Source organism: Pocillopora verrucosa, chromosome 14, assembly GCF_036669915.1.
Source record: "Pocillopora verrucosa isolate sample1 chromosome 14, ASM3666991v2, whole genome shotgun sequence".
Taxonomy (NCBI): Eukaryota; Metazoa; Cnidaria; class Anthozoa; order Scleractinia; family Pocilloporidae; genus Pocillopora; species Pocillopora verrucosa.
The window spans coordinates 6,777,848-6,794,737 of record NC_089325.1 but is presented as its reverse complement, the minus strand read 5'-3'; the positions used below and the strand labels follow the sequence as shown (position 1 = coordinate 6,794,737).

The 16,890-nt window shown below is 38.6% G+C and overlaps 2 protein-coding genes across 4 annotated transcripts; one reads left to right on the top strand and one right to left on the bottom strand.

Annotated features, from left to right (window-relative positions):
• Nucleotides 1-1,946: 1,946 nt before the first annotated feature.
• LOC131794802 (uncharacterized) lies at nucleotides 1,947-9,037 on the bottom strand. Of its 3 annotated transcripts, none has more exons than XM_059112355.2 (6): nucleotides 8,860-9,037; nucleotides 7,466-7,661; nucleotides 5,484-6,444; nucleotides 4,398-4,875; nucleotides 3,824-4,020; nucleotides 1,947-3,347 (listed from the first exon to the last, which is right to left on the bottom strand). In XM_059112355.2, exons 3-6 carry the CDS (start codon nucleotides 6,419-6,421, stop codon nucleotides 2,561-2,563), a joined length of 2,400 nt encoding a protein of 799 aa, XP_058968338.1. In that variant the 5' UTR covers nucleotides 6,422-6,444; nucleotides 7,466-7,661; nucleotides 8,860-9,037; the 3' UTR covers nucleotides 1,947-2,560. The 3 variants fall into 3 exon arrangements, with proteins under 3 accessions (XP_058968338.1, XP_058968339.1, XP_066017220.1); XM_059112356.2 differs by having other exon boundaries at nucleotides 7,542-7,661; XM_066161123.1 differs by lacking the exon at nucleotides 8,860-9,037 and adding an exon at nucleotides 7,896-8,012.
• Nucleotides 9,038-9,164: 127 nt separating this feature from the next.
• LOC131794803 (JNK1/MAPK8-associated membrane protein-like) lies at nucleotides 9,165-14,151 on the top strand. Its single transcript, XM_059112357.2, has 8 exons — nucleotides 9,165-9,427; nucleotides 9,632-9,705; nucleotides 10,687-10,844; nucleotides 11,015-11,094; nucleotides 12,340-12,460; nucleotides 12,933-13,102; nucleotides 13,223-13,299; nucleotides 13,874-14,151. Exons 1-8 carry the CDS (start codon nucleotides 9,343-9,345, stop codon nucleotides 14,075-14,077), a joined length of 969 nt encoding a protein of 322 aa, XP_058968340.2. The 5' UTR covers nucleotides 9,165-9,342; the 3' UTR covers nucleotides 14,078-14,151.
• Nucleotides 14,152-16,890: the final 2,739 nt, after the last annotated feature.

Sequence of the window (16,890 nt, the reverse complement as noted above, 5' to 3'; positions counted from 1 at the left end):
GATAGCTTAGCCTGATAAGATGACCATGTCTTTATGAAGATTGTGCGTCCATAACAAAATATTTTCGAAAAATGCATGTATCCTCAAACAGCAGATGCAAACTTCACTTACCTCTTAACGCAGCAAATGAACAATTCTCTTAAATGAGCTCACTCATAAATGAGCTCACTCATAAATGAGCTCACAGTGGGCGGGGGGTTCCCCCCCAAAACACTTCCGCCCCTCTTTACGTAATCTGCACATATGTTTTCCGAGAAGATGATCCGTCAAACTGTGCTAATCGAGTAATAAGCCTGTGTGTTTAGCGCTCTTTTTATTAATTAATTAATTGAAGATTATTCAAAATCATAACAGTGGCAGGTAGCCATGTTTAACCAATGCTATCACTGCTTTTCTAGCCACAACTCTTTCATTTATGTATCGAGAAATTACTCAATATCATCAGTTCTGGATCTTTCCCTGACTACTTTCACTTTCGAGGTATGACGTGTCATTCAATTAAATGATGATTATTTATATCATAACAATGACAGGTAACCATGTTTAACCACTTACTTTTACACATGAAATTAATAGGTATTTATTTTACACTTATTTGAGTAACAATAGTTGATAAACACAGATTAATAACCGAATCAATGCGAGTCAAAATATTGGACAAATAGATAACATAGGATATAATAAGATTATTGACACACTACACTCTTCTCGAAATGTATGGAACAATCAGGTTATACATAGTTTAAAATGGCGAAGAGTCACCGTCTGATTTTTCATTTAAAATCGCGGATTTTTGTGAGGTTTCTCAGTTCTACTGACATTTCATCTCGTAGTTTTGCTCTCAATCTGGCGAAAGAGTTGATCGAGTTGAATCGACGATCGGGAATCTTTGGTACAAACGTTGTTTGATGATATGCCAAGGAACGCATACTATAGGAACAATCAATGCCATGTAGTGTATTGTCGTGACGGACATCATGCATGAAGAAACACAAGCATGCGGTTTTGTCCTCATTATCATAAGCTTAAGATTCCTTCTAAGAAAATTTTAGAGGAAATACACACCACAAAATTGCAAGCGTTCTTGGATCAAGTGGCGAAGAAGAGCTTCTTTCTGTTACCAAAGAAGATTGTCAAGGTATAAGTACGAGCTCGTCCTCGTGTTGTTAAACCATAAGTTATGCCCCGTTCAAACTGTCATAGTGGTTAATGATAGTTTCAACTATCACGCGTATTTGAACACGAACTATCATGCTCTATCATCGACTACTTTCAACTATCATGCAGTTTGGACATTTTCAAATTCGACATGATAGTCCGGTTGACGATAGTTTTTGCCGTTTGCACGAGCAGATGATAGTGAATGATAGTTTTTCGGGCAGCAGTTTTGCCAAAACTGGGCTCAAACCGAGATGGCAAAGGATAAAATGAATTAAGTAGCCGTAAAAATTCCTCAGAATGTCTTGAAGTTCATTCTAATCATCTCCTGGTAGGCTTCAGTATCTTCAACTCGCAATTTCTTGACAATTAGGTGCTGCAAGGGGTCTGCACTTATTGATGACCGAATATTTTGGTAACATGTGACATTATCTTAAGATGTCTTTTCTTTGACTCGCAGTTAATCCCTACGATCACATGACTATTTTCCGCCAAGTCAGAAAAGCAATTCTAGCTTCTAAGATCTCCAGCGCGGAGACTGTAGACTTTTACGGAATGTTTAAATCTATATGTACTCCAGAGAACGTCCTTTTAAAGGTCTGATTTGAAAGTCGGGTAGGATTCAAAGGACTGTAAAAGATGTAGGTTCATCTACAATCAAGCTGGGAAGCGGTCATTAGTGATCGTCTTGCAAGGGAGGGGGGGCGGGGCGGGAAGCGAAGGATTTTGGTTCTGTCACAATAAAATTTACCTGATCCCTTCTAAGGCGCTGTAGCATTCTAATAAACTCCCTTTCAATTTCTTTATTCAATTTTTTTTGGTGAAAATGTCACTTTCAATTAACAAAAAAAGACTAGATAGAAATCCGGGAATTGGTCGGACATAGTACTATTTGGCATATGGCGTGACAGCTTTTTACTCAGCTTCGCATTTTACACTAGGACAGAACACGCTCTTTCAACCGATGACAGAGCACGTTATATCCGAACTTTATTATAAACCATAATAAACGGCTGAATGATGCCTCTTACAGTCATTTTTTTTCTCGCTAAAATAAACTAGCATTACATATATTTTATAAAAATTTTGAGGTTTTGAAACTTTGTAAATTATAGGGAATTCTGTTACCTCAATGAAGATTCAATGGAATCCTTTATTCTCAAAGATTGTCTCATTCACCCTCCCGACCCAATCTTTCATGGTCATTAAACGGTAATTTTTTTCTAAGCAATGTTGCAATAATAAAACATTTCTTTTGTTTTCCCACCAATAAACCCTCGTTTATAGAAATTTTCTCTTTAAATCAATTTCTGCCAATTTCTATTCAGAGGGTACAATAAAAGAACATGCGCAGTCCCTTACTATTTTCATTCTCTGTAGTGGGACGGTGCGTTCTTCTTCATTACACAATATCTGCGAGTTCAGTGGCATCACACTCCTTAAGAAATTCCTCGGCACCAGATTCTACGCATGCGCGATACCCCTCGCGGTGATAAGCTGTATAGAGTGAAGACGTAAAGAATTGATTGACAGTTGACGTACTTGGGAATCCCAAACAAAGCTTTTTAGATATCCACTGAAGGACTTTGGAGTTTGAGTGACAACATTCACAGCAGCAGAACGTCAAGCGGTCAACTTCATCTTCGCTGAGAACAGGCCCTTTACCCCACTCTTTTTCGTCAAGTCGCTCTCCGGTATCTTGGTGGTACTGATCCCAATTATTTTCCAAATCTAGAGATGGTTTTCCATACTTGGGGTAACGAGGTGCGATGATCATTATGTCGCCTTCACTCACTTTCTCGTAGCTTTCATCGGGTTTTTTGTCGTAATACTGAACCTTAAATCTATGATATCTTGGCTGGCGACCTCGAGGTACATCAACGTACGTTTTGCGCATCTCCTCCTTCACATCACGGCCACCAAATCCCACAAACTCACAATTCAGGACCTTTCTGGCTTGATCCATCGATTTCAGGATCTGTTTGGCGTAGTCTTCATCGTTCACTATGAAACTTCCATCCACGATTAAAATCCGCTTAAGTCTTTTCTTCAGTAGTGGTAGCAAACCAAATTTCTCCAGGCGACCACCATCACTGAGAGATAGCAGTGCTGGGGGCCTGGGGCCGACGTTGTTCACTTGAAATAACTCACGCAACATTCGAACATGATATAAATGTACGTGACACCATCTGTAGGAAACAAAAGATCAAGGTCACTAAAAGTAATAAAAGCTGTGAAGTGCGCCAAAAGGTTTGATCGAAGATAAAGCTTTCAGAAAATACGTTTGTTTAAGAAGACAAAAACTATCGCGGCATTTTCGGAGCGCAATTAATGACAAAAAATAACCTAATGACAGGCTTTTCGAAAAATTAACCATCGTTAGAGCAATTTAAAATCAAATGTTGTAAGTAATCCAGGATTAAGAACAATTTTTTTTCATTGTGTGCTATGATTGTTATAATAAACTCAAAGCTCTTTCCCGCACAATCAGATGTAAAACGTAAATCAGACCGTTACGTTTCCTTTGTTCAGCTCTGATTGTCAGTCGTAATTATCTTAGACTTTTTATATGACATTCCGGCAATTGCCAAGCGCTCAACTGAAGCATAGATTTTCCATTCTGTACGGACACACACTGATAAGGTAGAACTCTCAAATTTCTCACCTTGCAAAGTTGTCGAGGAAGCATGGTGTTTCACGGCCAGTTTGCAACAAGGCAATTCCGAAAAAAATTATAAAATAGACCACGAACGAAGCAATAGCGGCTCTCTCAGCATTCTTCATGTCCCAAGGAGAATGCCAGATGGCTGCAAGCAATATTATCGGGAGGGCTGCGATGCTCTGGATTAAAACCGCTAAAATCTGAAACAAAAACGCCAGACGACACAATGAGACAACGGAATAAAAACGATCGGAAATAGAAACTTGTCGATGGTCAGTGGAGAGCTTATTTTGTTATCGCCACGAGTCGTCCGTTTAACCACCCGCCGCCGGCCACCCACCACCTGCCAACCGCCGCCTGCCGCCTGCCGCCTACCGCCTGCTGCTTGCTGCTTACCGCCTGTTGCCCGCTGCCTGCCGTCTACTACCTGCCGCCTACTGCCCACCGCCCGTCGCCTACCGCCTGCCGCCTGCAGCCTGCAGCCTGACGCCTGTCGCCTGTCCGCCTGCCGCGAATGCATTCGCCTCTCATATCGTTTTATCGTTTTCCTAAAGTTAGGTTTCACATTGCAACCCACCTTTGAAGCTAATCCGAAAGACTCATTCGGATTACTCCTGATTCCTTTTCGGAGGGTTAATCCCAAAAGCATCTGTAGATCTCTGAACGGCTCCTCCTGCTCCGGACTCAGTGCCATCACAGCAGCAGAGGTTACCATGGCATCCGTCTGATTGACGTATTTTGGATACAATTTGTCCTCCACACTAGGTTCCCCCGGCTGATGGTCGATTCGTTCATTCTCAGTCGGTGACAGTGCCATGATGGCGTAGGAAGGCTCTTTTAGGATCGGTTTCTTGCGCCAATAATCCACTGCCACGTTACTGATGTATTGCGGTTTGACTTGCTTTAGGTCATCCATGACTAGAGGTTCTTTGGCTGGGTCGTGCTCCTCGGGGCTATAGCAGGACAGTATCGGGAAGAAGTCTCGGCAACTGATTCCGTTACAGCCAAGTAAACCAACGCTTTTCTTCGTAAAAAACGCTCGCTGCAGTCTCCACCTGAAATTGAAAAGAACTTCGCTCTATTACCCCATTCACGCAAAATATTTTTAGTTGAACCGGGTTTAACTAAATGAAAAGGACCAATATCAGTATCTGGGCAACTGCCCACCTACCCCTCCCCTAACCCAACATTAACCCTAACTTGTTATCAATAGACTGTTGTTGGGTTAGGGGAGGGGTAGGTGGGCAGTTGCCCAAATTAGAAACAGAGAACTAAAAACTGAGTTTCCATAGGATTCAAGTAATCGCTAACTTTTGTTTTCAGTGAGCTACATTTAAAGTCGACAAACATCGGTTTAAGCAGCTTCTGTGAAGTAACAAATTTATAGAACTGTGTTTAACAAAAAAAGTTTAAAACACATTTAAGGTTTAGTGTGAATGAGGTATAAGATTGAAAGAGGCTTTTTGAAATCATTCGAGTGTGCGCAGTAACTCTGCCTCCATTGAACTATGCTCCTCTTCTTGTCTGTAAATAAATGGTTAGAAGCGTGATAACGTTAAAATGAGGATTGTTCGATCCTTGGCATAAACCTACTTGATCTCCGTTCGTAGATGACAACACAACAGCTACCTCTTGAATTGATTGAGAAGTTAGCACTACTTACTTGTAGTATGTAAAAATTGCCGTGGAGCTGAACATTCCAACGAAAGGATTCAACCATAAGCAAAATCCAGAAACGAGGAGAAGATTGTAAAAAAGTTTCTCCTCATACTCGATACCTATAACACTGGTCTCATACACTCGCCATCTCACAACGGATGCATAAACGTACGCCACTAGTGCTAAGGATGCCTTGCCTCGTAAGGGTGGAAATCCAAGCCAGAAAAAGATGCTCAGCACGATTACTAGCGTATAAAGCCAATCAGGAAGAACCTCAGTAAACTGCTCCATCAACCAGGGAATGTACGTTAAAGCAAGCAGCGACCCGGACAAAATCTTGAAGTAACGGGAAATCGAGCGAAGTCTTAATGGAGCGATAGTCTTGATGACGTGGGACACAAAGAATGCAAGGAAAAGAAAAAAGAACAGGTAAACTGGCTTGCGCATCTCTGGCTCGTCGATTTCGAATTGTTGAGTGCAACGTTTCCTTGAATTGTTCAGTCCTTTTGAAATTTGTGGGACATCGGTGCAGTTAAAGCCTTTGCGCATGACCGTGCCAAGCAGGTAATCGATGACGTAGGCAGATGGAACAGCACCGGCGCTGTAGATGATGCAGGGGATAAGAAGATTGACTGTGATCAGCAGGAAAACCAGTATGATGCTCTCTAAAATGCCTTGCAATGGATTTTTCCAACTGCAAATGTAACCAACTCTGCTTCGCATGTGTTCAAAAAATTTATTATGCCATTTCGGATCATCCTCTTTGTTGTTTCTGTATTTCCAATCCACGTAGGCGGCGGCTGTGTAATTTCCTCCGGAAACGCAGCTAACGTAATCAATTTTAACTTTACGATGTAGAAGCCTTCGTAACACACCGGAGCTCAATGCAGCAGAGCGAATTCCACCACCGGAGAAAGCAAGGCCGGTCTTTTCCTCTGGCATGATGTGGTAATTCCCTAGAAAATCTTGAAAATAGATGGGACAATTCCAATTAGATATATCTCAGCTTAATATATATTGCATATTTCCGTTCTTATTTACGAGATAAGTTATGCTCATTTCTCGATCTGGTTATTTACTCATCAGCAGAATTGATTAAACAGAAACAAATAAAAAATTAAAAGAATAAAAATCAAATTTATAAATGCTAATTCGAGCATAGGATAGCTCCTCGGTTTAGACCTGAATAACAACGTTGCGTTACATGTCACGCGTCCCGCTTGTCAAATGGACGGAAATCCAATCTTTCATCATGAAAGCGGAATTTTCAATGTTTCCGTGATTCTACCAATTGCATCAGCCATCCAAGATTACTACTGTGTCGTAAAGTCACAAATTGGAAAACTTTACAGGTGAATAAAAGCCGATCAAGTTCAAAATGCTCAGCTCCCATTCTATAATAGTGCGGTCTGGTTTTTGTTAATTGGATCTCTGAGCGAGAGAAAAAAATTCAATGCTTGTTAAGGAATTTTGACTGTGACTGATGTTAAACTGCAATAGTTCGTCTTAAGACATTCAAAGCAGAGAAACCAAAATGAGTTTCGTCATTTCATTTCGAAAAAAAGCGCAATTCTTTCGTGTAATCTTCGTACACTATGATGAATCCAATATTGACAAAGTTTGTTTGATAAACGCAACGACTTGTTTAGCCCTACACCATACGAAACGTTGAATAGATCTCAGCAAACATTGAGCCATCTTGACCTTAGGTACAATCAATAATCATTCAAGTGAATCAAGTAAACAAGATCGTAAATTGAATGTTTCCATTTGAATTGCTTCAAACCTCTCCGGGATGATAAAGAGAATTGACGCAAGAGTTAAAAGATCAAATTCTTACAAAATATTTATAAAGTTATCTTTCTCAGATATTCAACTTTCAATTTCGATTCAGGAGAGAAACACTTCCATCGGTGCGTAGCACATTCCTGAAAAGGATACTTAGAGAAAATTATAAAAAAAAAAACAATGATAAACTGCGCTTACCTCTGAGGACTCTCACTTATTCAAATTATACACAGCTTTCAAGGAAAGCTCTTTATATCCAGTCTCCTCAAAATACCTTTGCGGTTTTTTCCCCTCCCATCGGTTCGACTTCCTGTTCTGTTGTCCAGTAGTTGGCCGGTGACGCACGACGCACTCGTGATGTCACATGGATAGTGTAAAGATCCTCATTTCCAATCTAAGAGATAAAATTTGAGGAAAAAAAGAAATACCTTATTTTTTTATCTGCTACTCTGTTTATTTTACAAACAATATATCACGGGCAATAAATCACGGGATTGACTCAAAACACTTCCCTTCTCAGAAAGCCCGGAAAAGTTGAGCATATGTTATGTGAGGCGCCTATAACCTCTGTACCCCTCTGAAATTTCAAAGTGTCAATAGTAGCTTTGCTGATCGACATCAAACTCACACGATTTCTGATAAGTCCCCCACAAAAGTTGTTGACGTGTTTTGAAGTTACCGTCATCAATTCTTTCCCCAACTGCTTTAATTTTCGAGATTTCTTTCAGTTTCATTTAGCGTGTTTTAGCCGGACCATGTGTCACGCTATAACCCACTTTGAGCGTGACGTGTTCATAAATTCGGGCTTAACATGCCAGCTCGCGCGTAAGTTTCCACTGACGACAAAGCCACGTTGGTTTCCTCTTTTTTTTTTTTGTTCATTACCTTTTCGAAGGAAAGAGTGCGTACATAGCATGAGCACAACACAAATCTATAAAATGTTGTCATGCAGTAGAAATAGATCTGTGATATTTTAAATCCTGTATGATGTCGGAGATACAGCCTCCTCTTTGCGTTCAAATCTTGATCCATAATACCCAATTTATGTTTAATTCTACATATTTGCCGTTCGTTCTTCCACGAAGGTTGTGTAAAGAAAGGGAAACGCTAATTACGTACGAACAGCGCCCAGGAAAAATTACACGGCAGGTAAACAATAACTATTTCATCACAGACTATAAACGGTCGCTTAGACTTTTCATTTTTCTTGCACGTAGCAAGCGCTGCTGCATTAAGCAGTGTTAAGATTAATAAAATGATAAAAAAGGAATAAAATTTCGTATAAGAGTAGACATAACCCAAGATTTATGTTATCTACGCAACAGGCTATCTCTAACTACTTGCGATCCGCAAGAGCGCACGGTAAAGGCGTTTCCGTGATCCCTCTCTGGCTTGACCCAAAGCGAATTATATTTTTCATATCTGAAGGCTAAAAGTCATCAACGTGTATGGTGACAAATGCAATTTCCGGGACTTGTTGTGGGGTTGTTGTAAGTGGGAGGTTTGTTACGTGAACCAGTGATCCAGATCAAAGAGAAATTTAGCGAAAGAATGATCAAAACATCACATTGTAACTAAAATTGAAATCTTACCTTTGCATTTGATTCCTCTTCCTTTGAAGTGCTACAATCAACTTTCAAAAATACGGGGTAGAAGCACAGAGGATCGGGAATCTTACCTAAGTCGACCTTGGCTTTGTCTTTCTCAACACGTATCATGCAGGTATTCTGGGCTTGTCATTTGATACAGTGGTTTCAATTCTTTGCTTATCATATTTTATATCAGATGACAAACCCCACTTGAATAGCAGTTGGTTGAAAATCGACTTCACGCAGATTAACCGTAATGAAACTTTTCGCGCGGATCGCGCGCTCTCGCGAAAAGAGGCTGGGTTACAAAGCCCTTGTAATGGCGACTATGTTCTTTGGAGATGTCCGAGGTTGATTTTGGCCGATTCCACCGCAGACTTGTTTAGGATAGTTTCGACCTTTAAGACTTCAGAAATAAACTCTATAGTTCTATTGTCAAAGGTGGGAATCAAAGGGCTGAAAAAGATGTAGTTTGAAGTGGACTCAATGTATTTTAGCATGAGTGAAAGACGTTTCCTTTCTCTTCTATTGTCATTCACTTGGTTTTTGCCACTACAAGGGGGCATAAACGGTAAGGAATTCTTAGATAGTTTAAACATGGCGAACAAATCATGATATCATCACATCCAAACTAAGTAATGGTTTTCTCAAAAGTTTACACTAGATTTCTTTCCCTTCTCTCGGAGAATCGATCAAAATTAAATGTTATGTTTATTACATTTAACTTATAATATCGGCGGTGAAAACATACAGCTGTTTTATGATATTATTGTAGGTGCATTTGAACCATGCCCTGGGAAATACTGTGGAAGGGTAATTAAAGAGGATGGAAAACCTGGAGACTGCGGAGTAAGTAATGCGATTCTTTAATAAACAAATTTTTAAAAATTTCTCGAGAATGCAGACGCTACATGTCTTTATTACAGTCCAATAGTAAGCTAGTTGCTAAGCTTGAATTAAATCTAAAATACCGTTCAAATGTATGCTTCTCTAAATGTGGCAAATATGAAAAATCTTTTTTGAGTATATCAACGTCAAAACAATGTCATTCCTACATCATGTAGTTTTTTTTTATTGGAATGCATATCATTTTGCACTGCTTCTTTCACTGTAAAGGATTCCAGTCTATTGCAAGTTCTAATAAAGTAAAAGGCTTCACTTTCTAACAGATTTCTCTGTGTATTGAACGGCAGTTCAGATGTATGATATCCATAAATTCACAATCATTTATTTATCACTTTCAAGTTTATTACGAACCATCAAAATGACCAGCTCCAACTTGGCTTATAGGTTCAGTTGTTAAAGCATTGCACCAGTATTGCAGAGGTCATGGGTTCAACTCGCATACAAGCCTGAATTTTTCAGGCTTTCTTTTCACTACTGCTTAAGTAGTGTACATAACTGCAGTGATTGCTCTCATCCTCATAGATCAGGAGTGCAACAACTCACTGTCAAGAAAAGTTGGGAGAACATAAGATTATTCACCTCTGGCTTGGGATTTTCAAATTTTCGTTTTTTCCTATTAAAATATCAGGGTTGATTGTATAAGTAATCAGTAGTAAATAGGTTTTTATCTTGATTGTTGTTAGTAATTTTATTATCATCAACTTTGTTTTTAGAGGATCACTAGGAAGGGAGAAAATAAGAATTTTTTTTTAAGATCTTTTATTTTAATTACTATTTGTAAATAGGCTTTTTATCATTATTGTTGTAATTTATTGTTATCAATTTTGTTTTTAGAGGGCCACAAGGGAGAATACTTTTCAAAGTAATTGGTGTCACCCTCTTAAAATAAAGGTTATTAATAATATAAAAATCTTTCCATTTTAGGCTTGCCCAAGAGGTTATAATACCAATGGCACAGTATGCTTGGAATGCTCATCATCTCCTGATTTATATGACTGGTTGTACTTGGGTTTTATGGCATTCTTGTCTTTGATAATTCATTGGTTCTTCATTGACTTGTTTGCCAAAAGAGATAGAAAAAGGTAACTTCAAATGAAACTTTATTAATATTCAGTCATGCTTCTATTTAGGTGCTTCAAGTTCAGAGTTTTGTGTGACTGATGTTGTTGGGAGATTTTTAATCTAAATTTTTTTTCACCAGTACTTTGAATGCAATTGATTTCTCAATTTTATTTTTATGACTATTTTGCAGCATCTTGTTTCTCTGTGCGAGTGCTTTTGTTGAAAGTACTTTAGCTGCCATTTTTTCTCTTCTCATCAGTAAACCTCAAGGTTAGTGTAGAACCTTAACCCTTTAACTCCCAGATCAAATTTGTAATTCTCCTTACTGTCAACCATACAATTCTTATAATGTTAGTTCTGAAAATTTAGTATTGGATCAATTAATTATCCCCAAATTGATATTTTTCTTTATTCTCATCACTTTTCTGGTTGATGTTATATTGATATTGTGAGGAAAATTCTGTCTGCAAACATGTATGAAACATTTAAAGGGCCTTGTTTTAATTTTTTGTTCCCATGCAACACATAGACAATGCCACAATTGGCTATGACTGCTTACCTGTAGATTACATTGAGGTTAAATGCTTTAATCAATCACTACTTTTGCAGTATGTTTAATATGTTGTTACTGCATTGTATTTTATCTCAGTTGTGTTACGTTGTAATGATGCTCTATGTATTTACTTTTATCTTTGTTTAAGCAAGATATATCATCAGTTTTCTTAAGCAGCAAAAATTACAAATTGACCTTCCATGTGGTTTGAAATCATTTCAACCCCAATCCCATTTTAACCCTTTCACTCCTAAGATCTCACTAGTTATTCTCCTTACTGTTTCCCATTCAATTCTTGTGATGATAGTTGGGAGAATTTGGGGTTTGGATCGACTAATAATCCCCTAATTGATATTTCTCTCGATTCTCCTTGCTTGTCTGCTTGATAATGTATTGATATTGTGCAGTAAGGAGAAATTCTGTCTCAGTCACTCATAGAAGTTAAAGGGTTAACCTGCAACATTTATAGTTCTATGGCAACTTCTGTTTTCTGGGGACTATGTCATGGGCAGAGAGGGGCATGGTGAGAGTTAATTATCTTGCTCATGAGCACAACACAGTGAGGTTCCCTGAACTTTAATCAAACCTCTTGACCTGGCCCCAGTTGTTTGAGGGTTGGATATTGCTATCCATTGGCTAAATCTCTGCACAGTGGATTACACTATATGTTTTTCTATCACTTATCTGCGGGATAGTGATTTATCATGGGATAGTGTTGTCCACCCTTTATTCAACTGGCCCCTGGAGTCCAGCATGTGAACTGAATTAGGCCAGAACATCTCCCACTTGAGAAGGACTTGTTATCCTTTGAGGGAAAAACAAAATGAACAACACAGGAAAGAGATGTCTTTTGTCTGACTTTAACTTTAAGCAGTATACATTGTTCTACATTTACTGGTCTCTTTTCCAAAGATTAGTGTTTATGTGGATAAATTAAACTTGTTTTGTCTTTAAACATATAGGCAGCCTAAGTTTGACCTCATGCAAGACAAAACAAATTGCAGACTGGTATACAATATTCTTTAATCCCAAACCTGATTATGTCAACACCATTCATTGCACACAGGAAGCTGTTTATCCTTTGTAAGTAGCAACAAAAAGGTGGTTTGGTTAAGAATTGATTATTATCATTATGAAAAGCTCCTACTGAAAAAGATTTTTTAGTATAATTTTGTCCATTAAAATGTACTGAAATTTACAATAAACCTTATAGGGAAGTATCTGGTTTGGCAAGGAAATAGGGAAGTACAAAATGTGTGATGTTGAGGACATTGTTGAGGAAGTTTATTTTATGGCCTGATGATTATCATTAGTCATTTGTTTTCTATGAAGGCATTGAATGATGAATTGTCTGCAATGAATGTCCTCAACAGGCAGATAACAAAATGTTTGCATTGCAATCTCTTAAAGCACATGGGACATATTGATAAAGGGTGCCTCGGTCCAGGTTATCATTGAATGTAGATCAGGTATATTCTGTGAGACCAGAAGTAGACATTCTGGTGAATTTCTGTACGTTTTTCAGCTTTTTTAATGTTTGGGTCTCCTGTGTCAGGTACACCATAGTGCTCATGTATTATGCACTCTCTGTTGGGCTCCTGTTTTTGTTCCGGCCCATTATTTCACACCAGTTCTGTGATGGCCAGGGGCGAGATTCTACGTATGCTGCCATGTACTTCTTACCATCCCTTGCAATGTTGCATGCCTTATTTGGTGGAATCATTTGTAAGTGTTTTTGTTCTGTTTTGTTTATGATGAGGCATCAAGTTATTTAGTCTTGATGAGAAAACCTTGACACTCTATATAACATATTCATTATACTTTCCATTTTTTTATTTTCAATAGATTATTCTTACCCATACATCACTTTAACTGTCTCTGTCCTGAGCACTGCTGCAGTCCTTGCCAAGAATAAAATAATGGTTAGTGTACTTTTGCATATCCCAGATGGTATGGTTTTAATCCTTTAACTCCCAAGATCTGATTGTTAATTCTCCCCTCTAGCTGCCACACATCTCCTTGTAAATTAGTTATGAGAACTTGGTGCTAGATCAAGATAGCAGCTTCCAGCTGATAAGTTTGAATACTCTCATCACTTGTCTGCTGAATAATGTATGAATATTGTAGGGAGAAGTTTTATGTTAGTCACTTCTGAGAGTTAAAGGATTCTAATGCAACAGTGTAACATCATACAAGCCTAACAGGACCTGTACTGCTGTAGCTTTCATCAGCTTAAAGTAATTGCAGCATTTTTTAAGGTTTCTCTGACATATTGTCAGTGGGTGTAGAGAGGCACTGTAATAATGAAGTAGCCTGGAGAACAGGCATAATTTTTTTGTGTATTTCAGGCGAAGGGAGGAAAGTGCAAAAAATAATTATATCAGCAGTTTGATATGTAACCCCCAGACCACCTCGTCTCCCAACATTTGTGACAATGTGTCAATTATAACTAAAAATTGCTGAACATTTTTTTTCTAAAATCATGTTTCCTTTTAGCATATCAGTCAGTTGGTCAAGAGCAAACGTCACGCGATAATCATCGTGGCTCATTGGTTGGCGCATGCGTATGGAATATTGGCTGTCACGCAACTCCGTGACCCTGCAGTGCATGGACCGATGTTCGCATTAGTGTTGGCTCCAGTGTCATTCTTTTTGTTAACACACTCTTTTACAGAACCAAGCAAGTTTAAGACTCCTTGAATTCACTTCACGTTCTCTCATATAGCGCTCAGCGTCGGGATGTGTTTTCGCTAACTTCATCACGCGGTGAATTACGCTGGGGAAAAAAAAAGGGGGGGGGACACATCGCCTGTAAATTCGCGAACCAATAATTACACTTAGTTCGTCTCCCCACACACATACACAAAGAGAACCACGTTTATTTTTTTTAATTTCTCTTCATGTTGCTTCTTATAATTATTAGATCCATGATTTTGTAAAATGTAGTAAAAAAGGGCAGACAATGTCTGCCAAATATGTTAATGAAACTGGCGGCACGAACTCGAGTTTGAAAAATCTGTCATTTCTGTGTCATTAAGGTATGGGCAGTAAAAATAGAAATTATTTAAGAGTATTATATTTGCTGTTCTTGAATGATGTTTAGTGTGGCCAGTGCTATCCATTGTACCAGACTTCAGTAAATCTGTTGAGTAATTATTTGAGTAAGAATGAATCAGATATAAACATCACTGTTTAATTATATTTTTATATTATGCTTGCTATTAAGTCGTGATTGCGACTGAGAAATGCTTATCTGCGATATTAGGCGCTCTCTTTTTGATCGCGAACGAGTAGCGACTCATGAATCCGACAGTCGGTGAAACGAAGAAAAACAATGCTTGATACGATTTCTCAATCTTAGTAGGCTGATTAATCGTGTGTCACGACGACTCGCAAAAGAGCTGTATCTAGATCAAGCCAGTTGGACTTTAGTCTTCCTTCTCAGCTCCTCTACAGATGTCACGCATTTTGAGGGGAGTGTCGCGTGATATCCCCCAAGAACGGCTCCAAAGAAGACTGTCTCGACTACATTGATCATACTATTCTTGTGTAACCAGCTTTGCTTTCCTAGCCTGGTCTTGCCCTTCTTGTACTGGCCTGGGCCTTTTTTTTTTTTTTGTCTTTTCCTCTTTCTTTATGTCTTGCCTTGACTTGCCTTGTTTATTTTCCTTCTTCCCTTGTTTGCTTTGCTTCAGCTTGTCCGGACTTGTGTTAAGTCTTATCGCATTTTATCGAGTTTACCCCCGAGTGCGACTAATCTCAACCAACGACGCGAAACGGAACAACACGAAAAGATACGAGGAGTAATGCTTTTGTAGGCGAGTAAAAGATGATTGTTAGATTTATTGAACACCACAACTTAGCACAACTTTAATACCGAGTTATGGCTGGTTCGCCTTTACTCTATACGGTAACAAGGCAAGAGAATTAAGCTTGACTAGATTCTTCTTCTTCCGGTGCGGTATTAGATGCACAAGGTTGACTACTTTCCGTTTATAAACAAGAATTTTTCGCATCACAAAAGCAGAGACTTATGATATCCGGCCTTCAGAATAATGTAAACAAAGAAATATAGGATTAACACTTTAGCCCCCTAAGAGTGACTTACATCTAGTTTCTCCTTACTGTATCCCCCCTGAATCAAACATGGAAGTCATGAAAATAGAGGAGATGATCACGAACTAAAGCAGCTCTTGACAGTTAAACAAATTCTCCTTGCCAGCCTCTTTAGAAAGGTGTGTGAACAGTATGGAGAATATGCATACTGATGTTAGGGTGTAAAGGGTTAAGAAAGTTTTCAAAGTCAAAAATAAAATCATTCCATGGTAAAGCTGAATTCAGGGGTTGCGGAAGTTGGTAATTTCGGGTGATGAGTGAACTCAAACAATATCTGGTGACTTGATGAATGCGGGTTTGATGTTTCTTGTTTAGTTTTCACTGACATAAAGGAAGCCTTTAATTCATGCATTGTTTTCTCCTCCATGTTGACAACTAAAGTGAATTAAATCAGTTGACAAAAAACTTACAGGGAAGTAAGCGATTGCTTTCTCGACAGCAATGTTAGAAGTGAACAGTTTCGTTGTTTCATCAATTTTAGTGATAAACCATGTTAGTCTGGTTTGAATTCACGGACCGATAAGCCATTCTGAGTAGTGGTTGCAGAATGGTGGTATGATCCTGGGAAAACTAATTTTATGAACTTGTGTTCCATATCAGTGACATAGCCGGAATTCCTGTTTGATTAAGTCATTTATTTTTAGCAAAAAAAGGAAATTTCCATTTTTAAATTATCACTCTTGTTTTCAGTTCAGTAGCCTAGTTCTGGTGAATGTTAGGAGATCTTTCTCCTCGCTTAAATTAACGCGGGGAAAGATCTTTTATTTAGCTGTAAGCACCAAGTGACTTCTTATTTTTTTAACGAAGAATGCTTGAACTTAAGTTAGTGCTTTTAGACGCAATTTACGTTCTGTCGCGGTGTCAATGAATAACATAATTATTTCGGAAAGGGAGTGTTTCAGAAAATGTGCGAAGAGGTTTCAGTGTTTCAGTTTCTCAGTTTTTTAGGAACATAATCGGGCAGCTTGTCGCATACGTGGCTGTAGCTAATGTTAGAAACATGTAAAAATATCTTGGTGTATTTAATGAATGTAATGTTTGACTTTGAAAATCACTTCCTTGAACTTGTCACAAGCCTGAGTCTTTATATATTTGCTCTTTGCTTGATTCCAAAAATAAGTAAGTCTAACGAACCATCGAACATTCGATCATGTCAAAGTAGACCAAGTCAATGCTGGAAACGTCGCATTTCCTCTCTCGATCACTTTTTCAAGGTATTAAACCAGGCCTAAGACTTATTGTCACATCCCTTTTGCCGTGCTCGTCTTCCGACCCGGCTGAGTCGTTAAGAAATACCGTATTACAAAACAATTACAAAAATAGTAACCAAGTGAGCCGGGATTTTAATCTAAAAGTGTAATATACTATCCTTTGATTCTGTCAACAAGACTTCTAGC